Genomic DNA, 19,559 nt, shown 5'->3' on the forward strand with positions numbered 1-19,559 from the left:
TTAAAACGAAACCTTAGTGCACAATTGAAGCCCAGTGTAACAAGCATAGCCCTTTTTTTCCTTGAAGAAAACTAATTAATCCCAAAGCTCTGTCAAAGCTTAATATAAACTTATGCAGAGTTAGGAAAAGCAAGAAGCTTGGACCTTGTCCATGCTGCATATTCTTCATATATCATAGCTTGATTAGAAAGAAAAAAAACAAGCATCCAAAACAAATAACAAGGAAAAAAAAACCTCACACCCAAGAACATTATAAAATAATGCCAGTTACATTTGCATGCCTTCGATTTTGTTATTCCTTTTGTACAACTTGGGTAATTTCAACACTGCTGATCAGAAGTCAGGTTAAAAACACACCCTCCCTCCAGAACAAGACAGAAACACCACTGGGAACTCTAGACTCCCCTGCTGGGCAGTTTGCCAGAAGATAGTTCCAAATGTCTGGATTTCTTCCCAACTGTGTGAATGTGAAACAGCAGAGGAAGAGCCAGAGACAGCTGCCTCTGTGTTTCCTCCCAGGACTGGGGACAAGCCAGCAGAGGCCAGGCACTGTGCAGCATCCCTACACTGCCTGCCTGCTGCTCCTGAAAACCGAGCAAGCAAAGGAAAGATCGTGGATAGCTCCAGGCACTCGAGAGGTATGAGTGACCCTGCCTTACCTTTGGCAGCTTGCCTTACCAAGTCATTTGAGAAATGTTGGTGTTCACTGCTAGAACTGAGCCAACAGCTGCCCATGGCACAGACAGGCACAGCCCTTTGCATCCCAGATGCACCCCCAGCTACTGCTGCCCCCAAGGTCCTGCACAGAACCCCACTGCGGAATGCTCACCAGATGTGGGTGCCCATAATGCCCACTGCCATGCATCTCCTGGCAGACGTGAGTTCTACACATGACAGAAAGGGCCTGAGTACCAAAAGGTGAAGCTCTGGCCACACCAGCCCTTTTAGCCAGGGCCAGGGGGAGCCAGGACAGCAGCACACAGGCTGCTGCACATGTCTTGCACCATGTGCACAACTTCCACTTTGCCTCCACGATGCCTCCGAAATCATTTACAAGCATTCCTCTAAAACCCATCATCTGCAGCTCCCTTCACGTTAAGAAGCAGAAATCAATAACTGGTGCCAGTTTCTCGCTGTCAAGGCCTTGCTGGTTTATGGCATAGCTGGTAGAGATAATGCACCAACATGAAGTGTAGGCTGTCAGGAGCTATATTATGGACAAGTGTTACTATAGCTAAATTATGTCCCAGAGGCTACATGACAGACAACTTTCCCTCTATTATCACCAGAGCAGCACACAGACAGGAGAGAAAAAAGAGCAGAACATAGCCATCTCCTTCTGGGAGAGTGAAGAAAACCAGCAGTTCAATAAATGGTCTGGATAGAGATCTCTGGTTGCATTTCAAACTGGTTACTGATTTCTTAATGGAATAGAAGACAAGGGAATAAAAATACAATTTATCGGTCAGAGCTGGTATGTGAGAAAGTACAGTGACCAAGAACCACTCATAGAACTCTTTAGATGAGCACTAAATCCTTAAGAGAAAAAATGAAGCAGAAATTGCAGAGGCACATAAGTTAATAGCAGATGTTATATAATGTATTATTAAAAGCTCAGCAAAAGCTAATAGCTGGAAGCGGCAATAAATGCATTTAGATAAAATCTACATTTAACTGTGAGAATAATTAGCCTTTAACAATCATTCATTGATACAGAGGACTCTTCCAAGTGTTCAAAGTTGAGTGTCTCTAAATATATGTAAGGGTAAATGTTTTCTTCAGTTTTGGTTTGCTACAACAGATTTAAAAGAGGGATACCCGCATGGATTTGCACCGGTACCCAAAAAAGAATCCTTTGATCTGAGCAAGTTTCTTGCTCTGAACTCACATGAGTGCATTTCCACAAAATCCTTCTCCATCAAATCAAGTGAACTTACAAGTACTCTATTTTAACTGTAACTGCACATTAGAGAAGCATGCCTGGGGACAGCACAGCTATTTTTCTGACCTCTAAAGTGATGGAGCTACTTCCTACACTGCCACATCATATGGGATGCTTGAAAAAAAACACACCTCAAAACATCTAAGACCTCTGCACAGCAACAGTGAATCATTAAAAGATTTGCAGGAAGTCATCTCTGTGTCAAATCTCTGACAGGAAAGATTAAGCAGGGGTGGGTTCTACATCCAGGCTCCAGCGGCACGCTTGTGCCAAGGGCTGGCAGCCTGTGGTAGGCTGTTCAGGTGCAGCGGGCAGAGCCAGCACCCCTCAGCAGCATCTAATAAACACACCTGAGGAAAGCCTCAGGCAAGGCAGCAATGGGACACTGAGGTGAGCTCAGCTGATTGCAACTGCTGCCTTCCAACACCCAGCATGGTGACCACACAGGTAAAAGCTGTTGCCAGGAGGAATGCGGGGACCCAAACGGAGCTCCCCCAACAGTCTCTTTGGTGGCAGGGAAGATGCACCGAACACTGTAAGGAACAGGACGGCACAGCTGATGAACTCGTGGCTCAGGGGCTGGTGCCACAAGCAAAACTTTGGTTTCTCTGACCATGGGAACCTTTCTGTGGTACTGGGCCTGCTGGAGACAGACAGAGTTCAGCTGCCTCGAAAAGGGACACTGCTTCTTACCCATGAGCTGGATAGGCTCAGTGACAGAGCTTGAAACTAGGTTTGAAGGGGAAAGGGGATAAAACCAAGCCAGCTAGAGATGAGCCTAGGGGTGGTGTGACCATGTCAGGGGTGAAATTGGGAAAAACTTCTTTGCTGGTGGTGAAGGGTTGGAGCAGGCTGCCCAGGGAGGTGGTGGAGTCGCTATCCCTAGGTGTTCAAGAAGCTGCAGATGTGGTGCTTCAGGATATGGTCTAGTGGTCATGGCAGGTGGGTTAAAGTGGGACTCAATGATACACAGTGATACACAAACACCAAAAAAACCAAACCCATCCCCACGACTAAACACAAATCTGTTCAATAAAACTTACAGTATTACATCACTGTGAAGGAAAGCATTTTAGTAAAAAAACTCAGATTAACTTTCTACTTGATCTGAACTGGCAAGGTTTTCTGTCTTACAGTCCTCAGAAAACTGACACAGGAACTCCCAAAACTCCAGTACAACTTCAAGACCTGTCTCAACCTTGGAAAATACAGACCAATTTTCTCATTTGTAGTTCCAACGAGTTCAGCTAAGCTTAATTATATCAGATTGGTATTTAACCCTACATGATTTTTAGTGCTGAGCAAAGAGTATTTAAGCAAACAGTTTAGGGACTATGAAAGGAAGTCTGAAGCACCAATGAACAACCCAGAATTTCTCTATCCATTCATCACATCATCTACTGTGCTTCACAGGCTTTTAATTCTCTCACAAACATTACTTGTTGATGTGGAGATAGCTTGACTTGAAAGATGCCTACTGCTGTTTTTAATGCTAGCTTACAGCATCAAGATACCATCTTTTAAAAGTAGAAATATTCTGTAATGGGGAAGTAAAAGCATTTAAATTAAGGGGAAAAGAGCACATGCTAATACTCCAAAAAATCCTGTTCCCAAGAGTCAGGCACAGTGTTTGCGAGATTACTGAACATCTAAATGGGTTTCAGCATTCTTTTAGTACATTTCATCAATCCTTTGCTTTTAATTCCATCTTTCTGGTAAACAGAGGGCTCAGGACATTTCTTTACTGCTGTCTGAGCTTGAAAAGACAGTAAGTCACCCATTGTTAATACAAGCACAGGCAGGAATACATGGGCAGTGTTGTTCATCACAGCAACTTTCATTTGCAAGTAACCTCCGATTCTCTGTTGTTTCCTAGGTCAATGTACCACCATGGAGATGATAATGATCCCTTTCAATCAGAGGAATCATAGAATCAACCAAGTTGGAAGAGACCTCCAAGATCATCCAGTCCAACCTATCACCCTGCCCTATCCAGTCAACTAGACCATGGCACTAAGTGCCTCAGCCAGTCTTTTCTTGAAGACCCCCAGGGACAGTGCCTCCACCACCTCCCTGGGCAGCCCATTCCAATGCCAATCACTCTCTCTGTGAAGAACTTCTTCCTAATATCCAGCCTATACCTACCCTGGCACAACTTGAGACTGCGTCCCCTTGTTCTATTGCTGGTTACCTGGGAGAAGAGGCCACCCCCCACCTGGCTACAATGCCCCTTCAGGTAGTTGTAGACAGTAATAAGATCACCCCTGAGCCTCCTCTTCTCCAGGCTAAACAGGCCCAGCTCCCTCACCCTCTCCTCATAGGATTTGTGCTCCAGGCCCCTCACCAGCTTTGTTGCCCTCCTCTGGACATGTTCCAGCACCTCAACATCCTTCTTGAATTGAGGGGCCTAATGGAAATAATTAATGGTAACTACCTAAGTATTAGCTATTTAAGATACATATGCATGTGCCTGGCCTAACTGCTATATACTATCACAAAAAAAGGTGACTTTTCCCTCCCATCTGCTTTAAGATCCATTGAGAAAAATACACTAACCACAAGTTTATTAATGGAACAAAAAAAATCCTATCATGACCCAGTGCTGGATAATAATTTCAGCCTGTTAGGATAAGAAAGATTACTTGTTGTAAACACTAAACCCTGCCATGAAAGGATAAAGAAAAGACAAAAGGGAAAGATCCAATGAAAATATAGTGAGTGAAAAAAGAAACCAGACTCAAGCAGCAAGACAGACAGATGTAATGCTACTTAGCAATGACACAAAACTGCTCTCTTCAACCAGGTCTTGGGTTTCTCTCCAAATGATAAATAAATACTGTCAGGCTCTTGGAAGACATTGCAGAGATCTTTCCAGAGATGAAGCAGGTTCCTAGGTCAAATGATTTTCCAGATTACAGCTAGGTGTTACTAACTCTCTAGGAGACATCAACACTAAAACTTTACCAGCAAGCTTATTCTAGGACTCAACTGCAAGAGAACAACAAACTCAGGTGTTCCCATGTCATGGCAAAGATAAGTGTTTTACAGCCAGCAGTGGACTGAAGTACATGTTTTATGTGCAGTACTGAACTGAAGCTTCACAATACTCAATTATATACTGCTGCAGCCCTGGTAAAGCAGTTACCTTCCCTCCCCACCTCCCTTGTTTGCTAAGTTACATTGAAACACTTGAATTTTGGTATACCTGCCACAAAACGAGTTCGCCTTGACAAAAAACAGGATCAAAATCCCCATGTAAGAAGTAGCAATGGCTTGAGTAAGTCAGCAAGTTCTCCTGAGATGCAGGTGCCTCCACTCATTTTTGTCACAGAAATAAGACAAGCCAACTCAGCCAGCTACAGCAATATTTGGTAGTGTGCCGACTTAGTATGTGACATTCCCTACAGGTTTGACTGGCACACAGTGATGGAAGGGGCTGCTTGTGGAGATAATGGCATGGCCAGCAAGGAAAGCACAAGAAGCACTTTATGCAAAACACAGTTTAGAAGCAGACAACAGGACCACAGAGCCCTCCTAACCTGCAGGTCCACAAACTAAAACTTCCACATCAACAAGAGGTACAGGCCGTCAAAAGTAAGGGAAGTAAGATTATCAGATATGGACCATAAACAGGGATAAAAACTCCCTCTTGGGGAGCTCAGCAGGACAGAGTTGGGCTGCACATACACCTGAACCAGGCAATAAACCAGCCCAACAGTCCTTCAGCCCCTCCTAACCCCCAAGGTGTCACCTAATTCACCAGGTAACCCTGTCCAGAACAAGCCCATTGACTGTCTCAGAGCTCAAAAGTCACACATTCTCTCCTTCAATAGAAGGAAAAAACTTTTCCTGCCTTTCAATTAGGTGATGCCAAATCTATCAGATTTGAGACCCCCAAATAGAAACCAAGGAGATTCCTCATTTACACAAAGAAAGAAATGCAGTGATGTAGTTAAGAGAGGATTTACATACAGCTGGACACATTGAGGCACAGGCAGAGTATCAATTACAGAGATGGTAATTACCCAGAAATTTCTCCCATGAATTGCAAATCTGTATGCTCTGAACTAACTACAGCTCAGCTTTTATTCAGAAGAAAGCAATGTATATGCATTCCATTACTCTTTACAAAGAAAAAACCTAAACAGCCTCAACTCATGCTTTATTTGAGATCCCAAACTGTAATCCAGGACTTAAACTGATCATAAAGCAGTAATTTCCAGAAGTTGTGATGAAACTCACAGAGCTAAACCACACAAAACCACATCTAATGCTACTCAAAAGTCCCAAGCCACAGTGGGGAAACACAGAAATGTTACCAATAGGTGGGTAACCATCAGACAGATCTGAGGAAACAGCATTTGCTTGACAGTAAACCACACAGGACAGGTATGAAAGGAGGAATGTGCAGCACATGTTGAAATGCAAACAGGGGTCTGAAGGGAACATTGAATGTTCTGATGCCATCCTGATGTCATCACACAGCTCCCACTCCAGAATACACCATGCACTTTGTACTTCTGTACTTCTCAGGATTCAGAGAAGATGGCATCAGAGACAGGATGCGTGTAGAAGGTTGGGCTGAGAAGCACAGGAAGGAGGCAAGTAAGGCAGACTACATAGAGATAAGAGGGATGGGGCAAGGAGAGAAAAATCTGATGATTTTGCTACAGAAGTGGAGGAGAGCAATAATCAAAAAGGACTGTATTTATCATTCAGCTCAAAGCTTCTTTCAACATTCTACTAACAACACAACAACAACAAATCAGTAACATTTTGCTTTCAATTTGATAATTTCCAATTCCAACAATTGTTAAACGTAAAAAATCTTAGGTACAAAGATTTCATTCAAGAACACACAAACCCAAGCAAATAAATAAATAGAGGGGGGCCAGGCTGCTACCTTACCCTAGTCTTTATTCCAACAAAGCCAGGAGGTAAAGCATTCACTTCAGGAGCCTCCCAAAGCTCGCTGGTATCCCAAGGACAAATGCCATTCTGGATTTACATCATGCAGTTATCCAGCAACCCCAGTAACAGAGAAGGCTCTCAGCTAACCTTAGCCAACCTCAGCCACCAGGAAGAAAAGGAAACAAAGCCATCAGTGGCATGCCCAGCTCCTTGCTGCACATGCCAGTTCCATCAGACAGCAGCTTATCCCACAGCAAGCAGCTCTCCTCTCTTTGGCATACAGTGCTTGGCAGAGGTCACAATCTCAGGAACCACCAGCCCTCACCTGGGAAACCACTGCATATAACTCACCATTAATGTGCCTTATTTTAACTAGAGGAATAAATACATTGACATCCATGTGAAGCCACTTTGAGATACCCCATGCAAAATGCAACACCTCTGCCATGAGGACAGGCTGAGAGAGCTGGAGTTCTTCAGCCTAGAGAAGACTCTGGAGGGACCTTAGAGCTAGCTGCCTTCCAGTACAGAGAGGCCTTTCATGAGGGTGTTTAGAGACAGGACAAGGGGGGATGGTTTGAAGCTGAGGAAGAAGCTCCTCAGTAGGAGGGGGGTGAGACGCTGGAATAGGCTACCCAGGGAGGCTGTGGCTGCCTCCTCCCTGGGGGTATTGAAGGCCAGGCTGGATGAGGTCTTGAGCATCTGAGTCTCAAAGAGAGGTGTGCCTGCCCATGGTGGGGAGGGTGGAGTAGATGAACTCTCAGGTCCCTTTCTATTAGTCTATGAAATCAAAGAGAAATGAACTACTGACATGCTCCATTAATTCTTTTCTCCTTTTCTACCCACACTGCTGTTAAACTGTAGATTTACATCCAAAATTTAAAGCATGCAGTAAGGAAAAGGCAGGGGGGAGAGCACACAACCGGATGAGTGAAAATGCAAGAGCTGTTGTTCAATTTAAGTTCAAGTTCCCATGTAGTAACATAAAGCTTCAGCGTTTGGACTGTATGAACTGTGATTCAAACACTTGTGATAAAAATAACTCTTCACTATAACATTTCCTAAAGAAATATGACTTAAGGTCGGCAGCTTATTTTTCACAAAACACTCACTTCCATTTAAATTTAACTTGGCAACATCCCTTTCACTTACATATCTGTTTTGCCAAGGGGAAGCAAGGTCCTAGATGTAGAATTCTACTAGATGTAGAATTTACATCACTGTTATATATGGAATTTTAAATGTTTGGGAGTTTTTTGGTTTGCATTAGCTTTCCAAGGCACTATTGGCTTGGTTTCCCCCACAAAACAGCCAGTTACAGCTCTTCTGCTGCATAGCATTTTTACTACAGACTGGATCTCTAGGACCATGTGAGTCACAGCACTTCTCCTACCCAAACCCCGGTAAAAGTATGCATACCCCTCTGTAAAACTGAAGTTTCAATTTCCTTCTGCCTGACACAAAGGGTAACTGTATATTGTCAGTGTAGTACACTAGATGCTTTAACATCCCAAATGACTGACCCTAAAAGGAAGGAGGACATTCAGCTGCAGAAAGCATGATTTTTAAGACTTAAAACACAATTACATTTCCAAACTCTTCACATCCTCACTACCTTCACTGACTGACTAAAATGTATCTGGATTTCTGCCAGGTAGGAAAAGCCACAACAAAACACCTTTTAGAGTGATTTTCACCTTTGTGAAAATCTATTTGTGCTGGTTTGAAGCTAGCTAGAATGTTTGGGTGAGAAGGATTAGATTACAGGCTGTGAAAGGGAATCAAAGGTGATGTCTACTTCACTCATAGGCTTGCTGAGAGGTATAAGAACAAGAATCCAAAAATAGATAAGGCAATTCTTGTTCTTCTTGGGACACTGTCTGAGCTGCACTTCTCTCTACCATCTCTCTGATTAATCCACTTTGCTTCCTAACCCTCTGGCCGAACTTCCATTCTTTCTTGGAACTGGGGTAAGGTTGAGAGGGGTGGGAGAAGGTGTAAGGGTGGTTGAGAGCCCCTCCTGGGGACTTAGGTTTCTGGGAAGGGTGTTATGTTTCTGTATTACCTTTTACCTTGTATATGTCTGTATATAACTGTATTTTATGCAAACAACACAACAACAACAAATGAGTAACATTTTGCTATTAGCACAATATACAAGCAAATATCTGCTTGTATATTGTGCTAATCTGTAAACATAAGCTTCATTCGAATTTCCAGAGCTGGCTGAGTCTAGTCTGGGTGATTTCCAAAGTGTGAGGGGGTGGCTAACACCCAAACCACCACACTATTACATTAAACCCTGCCTTTCTCATACAGGAACCCTGTCTTCCTATATTCCTTCTCCAGCATCAGGGAATCTCACTGTCTTTAACCACTTGCAGCTACTTAAACATATGGGAGAGAAATGCCAGAAAGACTGGGTGAGGAAGAGGAGGATCAGAAAAAAGCCAGAAGATCTGCACAGAATAACTCCCTGTCCCCAGTCTGTGGTGTTTTTTTTCAGACTTATCAGCAAGTGTGCACTTTTGTAATTGTTTTTCAGCAGTATCATAGAATCATAGAATCATAGAATCATAGAATCAACCAGGTTGGAAGAGACCTCAAAGATCATCCAGTCCAACCTATCACCCAGCCCTAGCCAGTCAACTAGACCATGGCACTGAGTGCCTCATCCAGTCTTTTCTTGAAGACCCCCAGGGACGGTGCCTCCACCACCTCCCTGGGCAGCCCATTCCAATGGGAAATCACTCTCTCTGTGAAAAACTTCTTCCTAACATCCAGCACTCACTGTTTAAAGCATAACCACTCATATCTGGTGAACACATGTTCTCTGGCAAAGTTCATCCATCACAACAGCTTCAGTTGTGCATTGTTCCTAGCAAACTGTTCTGTAAACTAAAGGTATTCCTGGGAACAGGAGTGAAGTTTGTTGACTCAAAGGCATCTCCTCAGAAAACTGTAGTGGCTCTTCTGAGAGCTGTGTCTAACACCTTTGAGGATGATGCATCACCGAGAGCTAGGGAGCATCAGATGGGACTGACACATAGCTTATAGTAGATGTACATGCAGAAGATCCTGTCATCAACTCATGAAGTTGGATATTTATCTCAATGTTTAACTTCAGAGATACTACAGATGACCACTCCTCAGAAGAAAGGTCCTCTATCTTCATTTAAGAATCTTTATAGGAACTGCTGATTCCACATGCAAATAAATTTAGCATTGATTACTATTTAACAGTCAAACCCCCAGAATTTCAAGCCATGCACATGGACAACTACAGCAAGAAGTTAACTATGTTCCCCAATTTAACAGGGAGAGTGAATAAGGCAGGGAATTTCAAATCCAAAAGATTATCCTCAACAGCCTTTACTGAGTTTGAGATCCTGCCTGTAGCTGCAGTTGAACCTGTGTCAGCAACTAGAAATAAACTGCTTTCTAGTAAGAATCACAGAATGGTTTTGGTTGGAAGAGACCTCAAAAATCATCCAGTTCCAACCCCCTGTCATAGGCAGGGACACCTCCCACTAGTACAGGTCACTCAAGGCCACATCCAACGTGGTCCTGAATACCTCCAGGGAGGTTGTGGATCACAGAATTCACAACCTCCCTGGGCAACCTGTGCCAGTGTCTCACCACCCTCACTGGAAAGAACTTCTTCCTAACATCCAGTTTACATCTCCCCTCTGCCAGTTTAAACCCATTACTCCTTGTCCTGTCATTACAAGACCTTGTCAGTGGTCCCCCCCAAGGCCTTCCTGTAGGTCCTTCAGATACTGGAAGACCACTACAAAGTCTCCTCATAGTGGAGGAGCTGAAACTGGTTTTTTTTTTCCCCCAAGTACAAACACAGCAGAATAAGGCACTGAACAGCCTGGCAAAACATTCCACAATATGATTATGATTTTTATCTCTGTTGGTTTCAGTTCCATAGTTTCATAAACTCAATTAATAAACCCACAAGTTCTTAAAGCAAAAAAAAAAAAAAGCATATCAAACAGCTATCAGGAGAGATAATAAAGCTCCTGATTGAGAACAGCTGTGATACTATCTCCAGGACACACAGGAAACTGCAATCCTATAATAAGCACACCAACAACTGCCTAGAAATAAAGATTTCTGTTAAGATGGTCTGCATGCTCCCCAACATAACTTTTTGTAACCCATATTCCACATGGGTGTTTTAACAGCATTACTTGAGGAGGAAGAGTGAGGACACATACAAAGCAGTACAGACTAGAGCTTACCAAATGCAATCTGGGGTAACACACAGGCAACTTTTTTTTCAAGCAAGAAAAACATACCCTGAAAGTCTGAAAAACCCTCAGTAAGCACATAAAATTAGGATAAAATGCTATGATCACTCACTGAAGAGGTTTTGATTCCTTTTAAATGTATTATTCTTACTACAAACAAAATCCAAGCAAAACCTGCCTCGAAATACAGTAATCCATGTGAAAGAGACATAGAATTTTAAGTCTTGTAACTCTGCTTCAAGTACCAATTTACCCAGTCATGACTGCTGATCTTGTGTACCTGACTTTCAAAGAAAGCCTCTATCAGACAGCAGAGCGCTAATTAAATTTGTTAGAAGTTCAAATATGATTAGTCTTAGCATGTGTGCATCTGAAAGCTTCTATTGCTAAATAGGAAGCCTTTGTAAAGGCTTTAAGTGTAGTGATTTGATGTGGACAAGGTGAAGTTTCAAGCAGGCCTGGCACAACATGGTGGTGCCTCTGAGAAGCAAGGCACAGTGCAGAATAAAGGGATGAAGCTGACAGCAGAAGGATAAAGGCAGCTGTGAGGCAGGCATCACAGGACAGGATGAAATTCAGTGGTGTGGGCCACAGCAGGCTCTAGATTTGAAAAGCTTTTTTTTTAAAGCAGAGGATTGCAGTGGCACCAAGGTACCAATAACATCACCTCTGAGAAATGCTTAGGTAGGTAATGCAAACAGTACTGGAAAGCACATAGATCACCTCTGTGCAGGAATTCTTGCTAAGGGAAAAAGAAACTCTTCTGTAAGCCAAACACATTTTTGTTTTTCAAGAGCTACACCTTTCTGTGATCCAGGTGTTAGCAGGAACGTCTGTGTGTGACGTATTAAATCTTTAACTTGTTTCTCAAGTGCTCACGTCTTGACTTCTGTGAATATAGGTCAGCTCCCTCACAACATGGTTTTCAAAACACCAATATCCCCTTTCAGCAACATTTCATTAGGTATATGGGGCAGACATTCTAAAGCTTCCTTGTCTGTTGCTAAAATCTCCTCTTACAAAACCCAGCAGCCAGGGATGCACAAATCTCATACAAAAACACTCATTTCACTTTAGAGACTCTCACAGGCAACTTTTAAGAAAGTGGAGAAAAGAAAGAAATGCAAATGAACAAATAAAAGGCTTTTTAAACAGCAGTCTAAATCTAGTCTTAGGAGCCTGTGCATTATACAGCAAAAAAAAAAAAACCCAAAACACAATTGGTCCACCATGAAAAGGGCTGAAGAGCTTGATCAGCGATGCAGTCACTCAAGACGACATTATCTGAGCTAGCAATGAGTAACTTCCGAGTGACATGAGCAGGAGTTTACAAAGAGTGCAACAATAATAAATAAATAAATCTTTTTTGAGGAGGTGGAGAAGCCAGAGGTAGGTAAGGAGGAGACAGAGGAGAGGCCAATGATTAAGAACTGTCTTTCCTTCAAATAGAGATTAGATGGAGAGTTTCTAGGCTGTTTCAAGAACAGCCTTTTGGCCAATCTCATTATAAAGTATCAGCTTTGCTTCATGCTATTGTATTGGTGAGAAGACATCCCCTTTGCCCTGTGCTTGAAAAGCTTACTATAGAAATCATGCTATGAAGAGAAAAATCGTATCTCAGCACATGCTGCTTCTTCCTAAGTCAAACCAACAGTAGGTCTGACTGTGTGCCCTGCTGACGCAAAGACTAAGTGGCATGTAGATTACACGCAGTCCAGCCAGCCAGAATTTGAACGATGCACACACCCAGATGCTTACATGCTTCGTGCAGCAAAGCTTTGCATGCAAACAGGATACAGAATGCAACACATTAAGGTTTCTGCTACTGCTACTTATTGCTGTCATTGAACACTTCTGGAAAAACAAAAATTCATGGCAAACAGATAAGAGCCAGGAATCTGCAAGCCTTGAAATGCCTGACACGGTTCTCTTAAAGTGTATTTATAAATGTGAGGCACTGAAAAACCAACGAAGCTCCCCTCAGCAACAAACCATCAAAAATATACAGTAACCTCTGTATGTTACAGCTATCCTCTTGCTCTTTCTCAAAAACAAACAAAAAAAACCCCAAAACACTCAAAATTAAAAAAAAAAAAACAAAACAGAAGTAAAAATCTGTTCAGTGCTCTTCATTATCATCAGCCTCCACAAGCAGAAAAAAAGTAAAGAAAAAACATTCTGTTCTTTTACTCAGAGAGGCAATTTTGCAAGGGTATGGATTTTTACAGAAGTCTTTTACCTTCTCACAATTTTTTTTTTTGGGGGGGGAAAGGAATGAAGATAAATTCACCATTACTCCCCAGAATAAGTAATTTGATAGATTCCTCATTGCATCTCTTTCAAAATCCCCATCTCTTTCAGATATCACTTCATAAACAGTTGTGAAATGTTACAGAAATGGTGATTTTCTGGCAAGCTACCAGCGATGCAGAGGTAAAAATCTTGCCATAAAACACATTTCTACTGAAGCAGAATCCCTCCAACGTTCTTTGAACAACTCCTATTAGACTGGGGATTGTACTGGAATTACAGGAGGCAATTCAAAGGCAGGATCCTGAAGGTGGCTCTCACAGGCATTTCCTTATGAAGTATGTAAGGCTGGCAAACAACAGTTCCACTAGTACTAAATCTTCCAGTTAAATCACTCCTTTGACATCTCTCCCTCCTTTTTCTCACTCTCATACTGCCAGAAACAGTGAAAAATGCTACTCTCTTACAAGCCTGACCCTTCCACAGCTAAAGGTTCTAAAAGTTCTGGGTTTATTAAAGTAGCTTTACACATAAGGACAAAACAAAGAAAAATGTTTTCCCTTAACATCAGCATGAAACCAACTTCCACGTGAAACATGTTAACTCAGACAACGCATGTCATGATTTGCTACAGCGTCCAAAAGCACCACTCAAAGTAAACACCTGCTAAGCACACAAACTGGTGCTTTCAGAGCCAGACTGCCACAGGTATTGAGCATGATGGAAGTGTTTTTACTTGACCAACAGTGAGGAACAGAATTTGAAACGTCAAAAAAAGTTTTCTTTTAGTATATTACTTTTGTCATGGCTTATAAAAAATGAAACAAAACAAACAGCCAGACAAAAACCCCCAAACAACCAAACTACATTGGGCAACACCACCACTTTTGAGAAACTCTTGGAAATACTTTAGAACCTGCAGGACCACCAAGGAATCAATATTCAACATTTTCTTCTTCATGAAACAGATAACCAGACTACTGTTCTCTCACTGTAAAGGACATCATTGTACACTGATAAAACTACCCTCAGAGTTCTCTGAGTGAAGGCTTCTTCCTCACCCCAGTGGGAAAATGTCAGTAAACATTTGTATGCCATACAACTTCAATCAATCTACAACAAAAACAGGGAACACAATTTCACAAACACAGCATCATTTTATTACATTCAGGAATCACTTTGTCATTACTGACTGAAAGATCTCCAGTGAGTATGACTTCAGGGTAACAGACCTACAACAAGGCACAGGGGCTGACCCAAAGTGTCTCCAGTTGTTTAGTGTGCACGGACACTTCTTGTCCATTAGCCTCCCTAGTCAAAATAAGTAGTTCTCAGAGTTTACCCATTACAAGGGGCGAGACAAAAGTAAGGCACAAAAAGGAAACCCCAAATGGTTTGCTCTTTTTCAGAACTGAAGACATCTTGGCCTATTTGAAAGTGTGATGTTGCACTGACAGCAGCCTCAGATCAAAGCCACCAAAATCTAAAAATACATATAAAAGGTATTTTCTGTGTTCCAACAACAGGTTACCACTCAACACTTGCTACAGTTTTTAAAGGAGAAGAGAGACCAAAGACACGTGCTTCAATCAAATGAAACAACTACCCAACAAAGGTATTTTCTTTGCAAATACCTAAGATGCAGGAACTTAGCTGCATTGCATGGACACTGGAAGAAATGCACATGCAGTTCACTACTTCTACCTATGCCCTTCTTCCCATCCAGAAAAAAAACCCCAACCACAAAGCAGATCAAGAACAAAACACAAAACCAACACAACTCTGACCAAAAACTTCACTGCAGACTGTGTTGAGCTAGATGGAGAAAGCCGTACCATCAGAGAGAGCTGCATGCTGCTACACTGGACAACACTGGTGCTGGAAGAATTCATCATTCATAGATCAACAATTGGTTCTTTTATCTCCCCAGCTTTCTCAGACTGGACCATTATGTATTTTTTTCGTCCACTTACTGATCCTGCTGCACTTCAAATTTTCAGCTGCACGTAGCAAAAACATAGAGAAGAATATTCATACATCCAGAATGTAGCTCATTAAAAGAAATAATCTTAAGCAGAGAGAACCTTTCTGCTTCTGTGGGCTTTGTAACTTTGCCAGGGTCAAGAACTGACTTAACAGAAAACTCTGTAACAAAATTACAATCAAATCAGCTAGGAGAAAAAAAAATGTAGAAGGCAAATTGAAATGCACCAAAGGCTCTCTTGCTGGCTTTCTACTAAAGGTACTTCACATAAACTAATCCATGAGACTGCTGACCTTTCACCAAGAAAAGTTTTAGGACTAAATACTTCAGCTAATCAAAAACTAAATTACATGTATACATTAAACCACATCTTTAAAATGAAGCTCTCTTCTGCTCAGCCGAAAGAGCAGCACGTTCAGTCATGACTAAGGCAAGGGAAACACGGCTTTTTGGATACCACTGCAGAGAAGGAAAGGCAGGGGAAAGCGGTATCCATCATTTCAGAGCGCAATGCCTCATCATGGCAGCAACGGGGGCAGGAAAAGTCACTGCAAAAGAACGCTGTCACGCAAAACATGTCTCCCACTTCTACTGCCGGCTGGGTTTGTCCTTTAAATCTTCACCCCTGCAGAGGCCTGCTAGGTGACACTCGGCAGGTGACGTTCCCTCGGTACAGCCCGGACTGCGCTGCCCAACCCTGCCAGAAAGGCGTCCCTGGGCCGTAGCCGAACCCCGAGATGCGTGGAAGCCTGCCAAGTCTCGGTGGTGTGGCGAGTGTCAGAGATGCCATCTCACGGCACCCCACAGAGAGAAGGGGCTCGGCAGCGCAGTCCGGGACCGAAACTGCACCTCGCTAGAGGATGCGGCGGGGGAGAGGCTATTCAGCCCTCGCTGAAGGGGTCCCGCACACCTCTTCCCGGAGAAAGGCGCAGCTCTGGAGGCAACATCCCATGCAGACGTACCGCGACACCTCCGTGAGCTTTACAGGGTCGGATGTGGGGACCAAAATCGAGCCGTCGCGGCACGAAGGACCACGGTGAACAGGCAACGGGCTCAACCCCCAGGCAGGGCAGCGGGACCGGCCGGTCGGGCCCCGCCCGCGGCGGGGACCGCATGGGACAGAGCCACGGCCCGGTCACAAGGAGGAAAGGGGAAAGGAAAGGATGCGGGACTCCCCAGGCCGCCCGCTCGCCCGCCCTCACCGTCGATGTTCTCCCGGTCGCTGATGTGCTGCAGGTTGCAGCCCGTATCCTCCCGGCTCAGCTCGGCCTCGGGGCGGTAGGACTCCAGGCGGGAGTGGGCATTCCTGCGCAGTTTGGGGCTGGAGGAGACGCAGCAGGAGGTGGTGTTCCCCATCTTCTCTGCCCGGGCCCGGCCCGGCTCAGGAGGCGGCGAGGGGCAGCCGGTCAGCAGCGGGAAGCCATGGGCACTGGTGGAGACGAGGGGCAGCAGCAGGAGAAGCGGCAGCGGCTGCGGCGCCCTGCGGCTGCACTCGCCGGCGGCTCTCCCCGGCGGTTCATCCGCGGAGCCAGCCCCTTCAGCGCGGCCCGCCGGCGTGGGCTGCGGCAGCTAAACCCTCCTCCGTGGGCAGGCAGCGTAGGGCCCGCCGAGGCACAGCCCCATCGCCGGCGGCAGGGCCGCCGCGCTCCTCCCCCGCCCCCGCGCAGCCGCCGGGCCCGCTCCACGCACGCACCCACGCGGCAGCGCCGCAGCCTCCGCGGCAGCGGCAGCCGCAGCAGCAGCCGCCCCGGGCGGCCCCCGCTAACCGGTTCCGGTTCAAACGGGCGGTAACGCCTCCCGCCGGGCGGTCTGCGAGAGCGGCAGCCGTGTCCGCTCCCGCGGGCCGACGATGCCCGCCTCAGAGCAGGGTGGTCGGCTCGAAAAGCCGTCCGGTGGCAGTTCGGGCCTCCCTCAGCCAAGGCCCCGGGGACTTCCTGCGTCCTGGCCTTGGGCCGCGCCGCCAGACGGGGGGAACCTGGCCCCGCTGCTGGTAGCTTCTCTGCGCGCCCTGCACGCAGGCAGGAGCGTGTGGTTGTGCTCGGGCAGAGCAGAGCGCTGCTCGCCAAAGGCAGCCGGGCGAGAGCAGCAGCTGCCGGGCGCTGCCCTCTCGAGGGAGAGCCGCGGGGCTGGGAGTCTCGCCGCCGCCTCCGCCGCGCCGCCAGCCCGGTGGGAAAGCCCCGATTTCATGTCCGCAGCACGGCATCCCGGCCTGCCGGCCGCCCTGCCCGCACCTTCGCCCCCGATCTAGGCCCAAAGAGCTCAGCGGCCAGACCCCGGCCAGGCACAGGCAGCCCCACGGAGTCTCCAAGGGGAGTCCGCCTACAAATAGCAGATGCTCACCCCTGTTTTTTAGTTTGCTCTTTTCTTTCTTTCTTAAACCTACAAATTGTTCTTGTTGAGAACTCCTTTAGGTGGACAGTGTCACAACTAACTGGCTGGAGAGGAAGGAGGGTGTGTAACTTGTCCCTGCACAGAGCTTTGCTACTCAAAATTGATTTTTTTTTTGGTGTCAGTGTCATGCCAGAGATGAGGACTGTACATGCTTTACATTAGGGTTTGGGAGATTTCATGTTTAAAATCTCTGCAGGCAAGCCTCATCACTACTGGTGGTCTGAGTTATGGTAGCTGATAGCAGAAAAACACACTTCTGTGTTTATAACAGTTGCTTTGACTTCCAGCCCTGTATCCAAGGAACCACTACTTGTTACTCAGTTAGACATCTCATGATATCCAAAGGATTCATAGGATCTGGTCAAGTCAGATGATTACATGAAATACTTCCAAGTTGATTTCATCCTATGGTGGTTTGGGGTTTTTTTTTCAGATCACACATTGCAAGCAAAAATAAAATTAATTTTCATCTGCCTCTGAATGTTTATTCAGTGCAAATATACCCTAGTGTGGCAGAAGGACAAAAAGGAAAGAAAAATGCCTTTTAAAAGCCTATTTTGAAGCATTTTCAGTAAGTAATTTTGTGACACTTCCCAGGTCCCTTTGTGGTAGAGAAACTTTGGTGAGAATAGGTTAGCATCTTCTGTGTACTGATGTCTTCAGTAGCCTGCATGAAAACAAAGGGAATGAAATATTTGCTGGTTTAGAAAGGTTACCTTGCAGGATGTCACCCTAACTAGTGCTTCCCACCAGCATGTAGGTCATTGCTTGCTGAGGGTACCTGGGGATCCACCCTCTCAGCACACTCTGCTCCTCAGCTCTGTGCTGAGCCAGCTCACCATCTGCACCTCTGCTCAAACCCAGCCTGGGCATCACTCTGCTCTTGTGAGCAGGTGTGATTAAATCTCAGGGAGCATAAGCCCTGACCAGAAAATATCAAACATAGTTTTGCCTGAATCAAATCCTAATGTATATACAGTAGAATAATGCAATGTTGCAAAAGGCCTAGCTTACCACATCTCATAGGAGAGCATTGACAGAGCCGAGGTCTGTGGAAGAATTAGCTATTTGACTCCCTGTCCCATTTGACTCCCTGACTGCTCCAAGTTCTACCTTCCTGCAGAAATCAGAGCCATCCATGTAAGGCCCTTTTGACCTGTAGCCTCCCAGCTCCTGGGGTGCCAGCGCCATTGTCTTTTAAGTGTGTCCTTGAATAATACTCACTGGGAAGTCGTCGTGTTGCCTTGCCTTGCCTTGTACCAATCCCTCTGGATTTTTTAGGTACACAGCAAACATTTCATAACCTGAGTACTTAGAAACCTTTTAACAGCTCTAAATCTATTGCAGTCAAAATACTGCAATTATCCTTAGTCAAATCTAGTGATTTATATTTATTCCATACTTTTCATAAGCTTTGAAACAAAATGGACAATGACATCATGATGGTGATGCAAACCCTGCTTCTCTAAGTAGAGAAGCAGAGTTTAAAAGAGATGTTTTCTTCATTACAAAGGAATGGTTTAAACTGTGGTCTATATTTAAAATTGATACTCTAAAAGTGAACATTTCATAATGTTTTTTCAAGTGTTTTAAACTTGTGATCATCAGTTGTGCCCATGTAACCAGTAGGTAGCTATTTTCTAACTTGACAGTCTTCTGAATTTTTCATTTACCTATATTCCTCCTCTTTCTCCTTTCTCTCAAAGAGCTTGCTGAAGTATATTATAATGACAAAGGTGCTACAATACATATTTAAAGATGAAGTCAAAGAATAGGAATGCCACTTTAGAGTAATGGTGTCCTGCTGGAATCTAAAAGCTGA

The 19,559-nt window shown here is 44.7% G+C and overlaps 1 protein-coding gene across 1 annotated transcript in view; it reads right to left on the reverse strand.

Annotated features, from left to right (window-relative positions):
- The window catches only part of CCNY (cyclin Y), a 97,380-nt gene extending 80,446 nt beyond the window's left edge, over positions 1–16,934 (reverse strand). Inside the window, exon 1 of the mRNA XM_064162574.1 lies at positions 16,549–16,934. Coding sequence (XP_064018644.1) covers positions 16,549–16,702 — 154 coding nt within the window. The 5' untranslated portion in view covers positions 16,703–16,934. The remainder of the gene's footprint in view (positions 1–16,548) is intronic.
- Positions 16,935–19,559: the final 2,625 nt, after the last annotated feature.

This window comes from Pogoniulus pusillus, chromosome 23, assembly GCF_015220805.1.
Source record: "Pogoniulus pusillus isolate bPogPus1 chromosome 23, bPogPus1.pri, whole genome shotgun sequence".
NCBI classification, from domain to species: Eukaryota; Metazoa; Chordata; class Aves; order Piciformes; family Lybiidae; genus Pogoniulus; species Pogoniulus pusillus.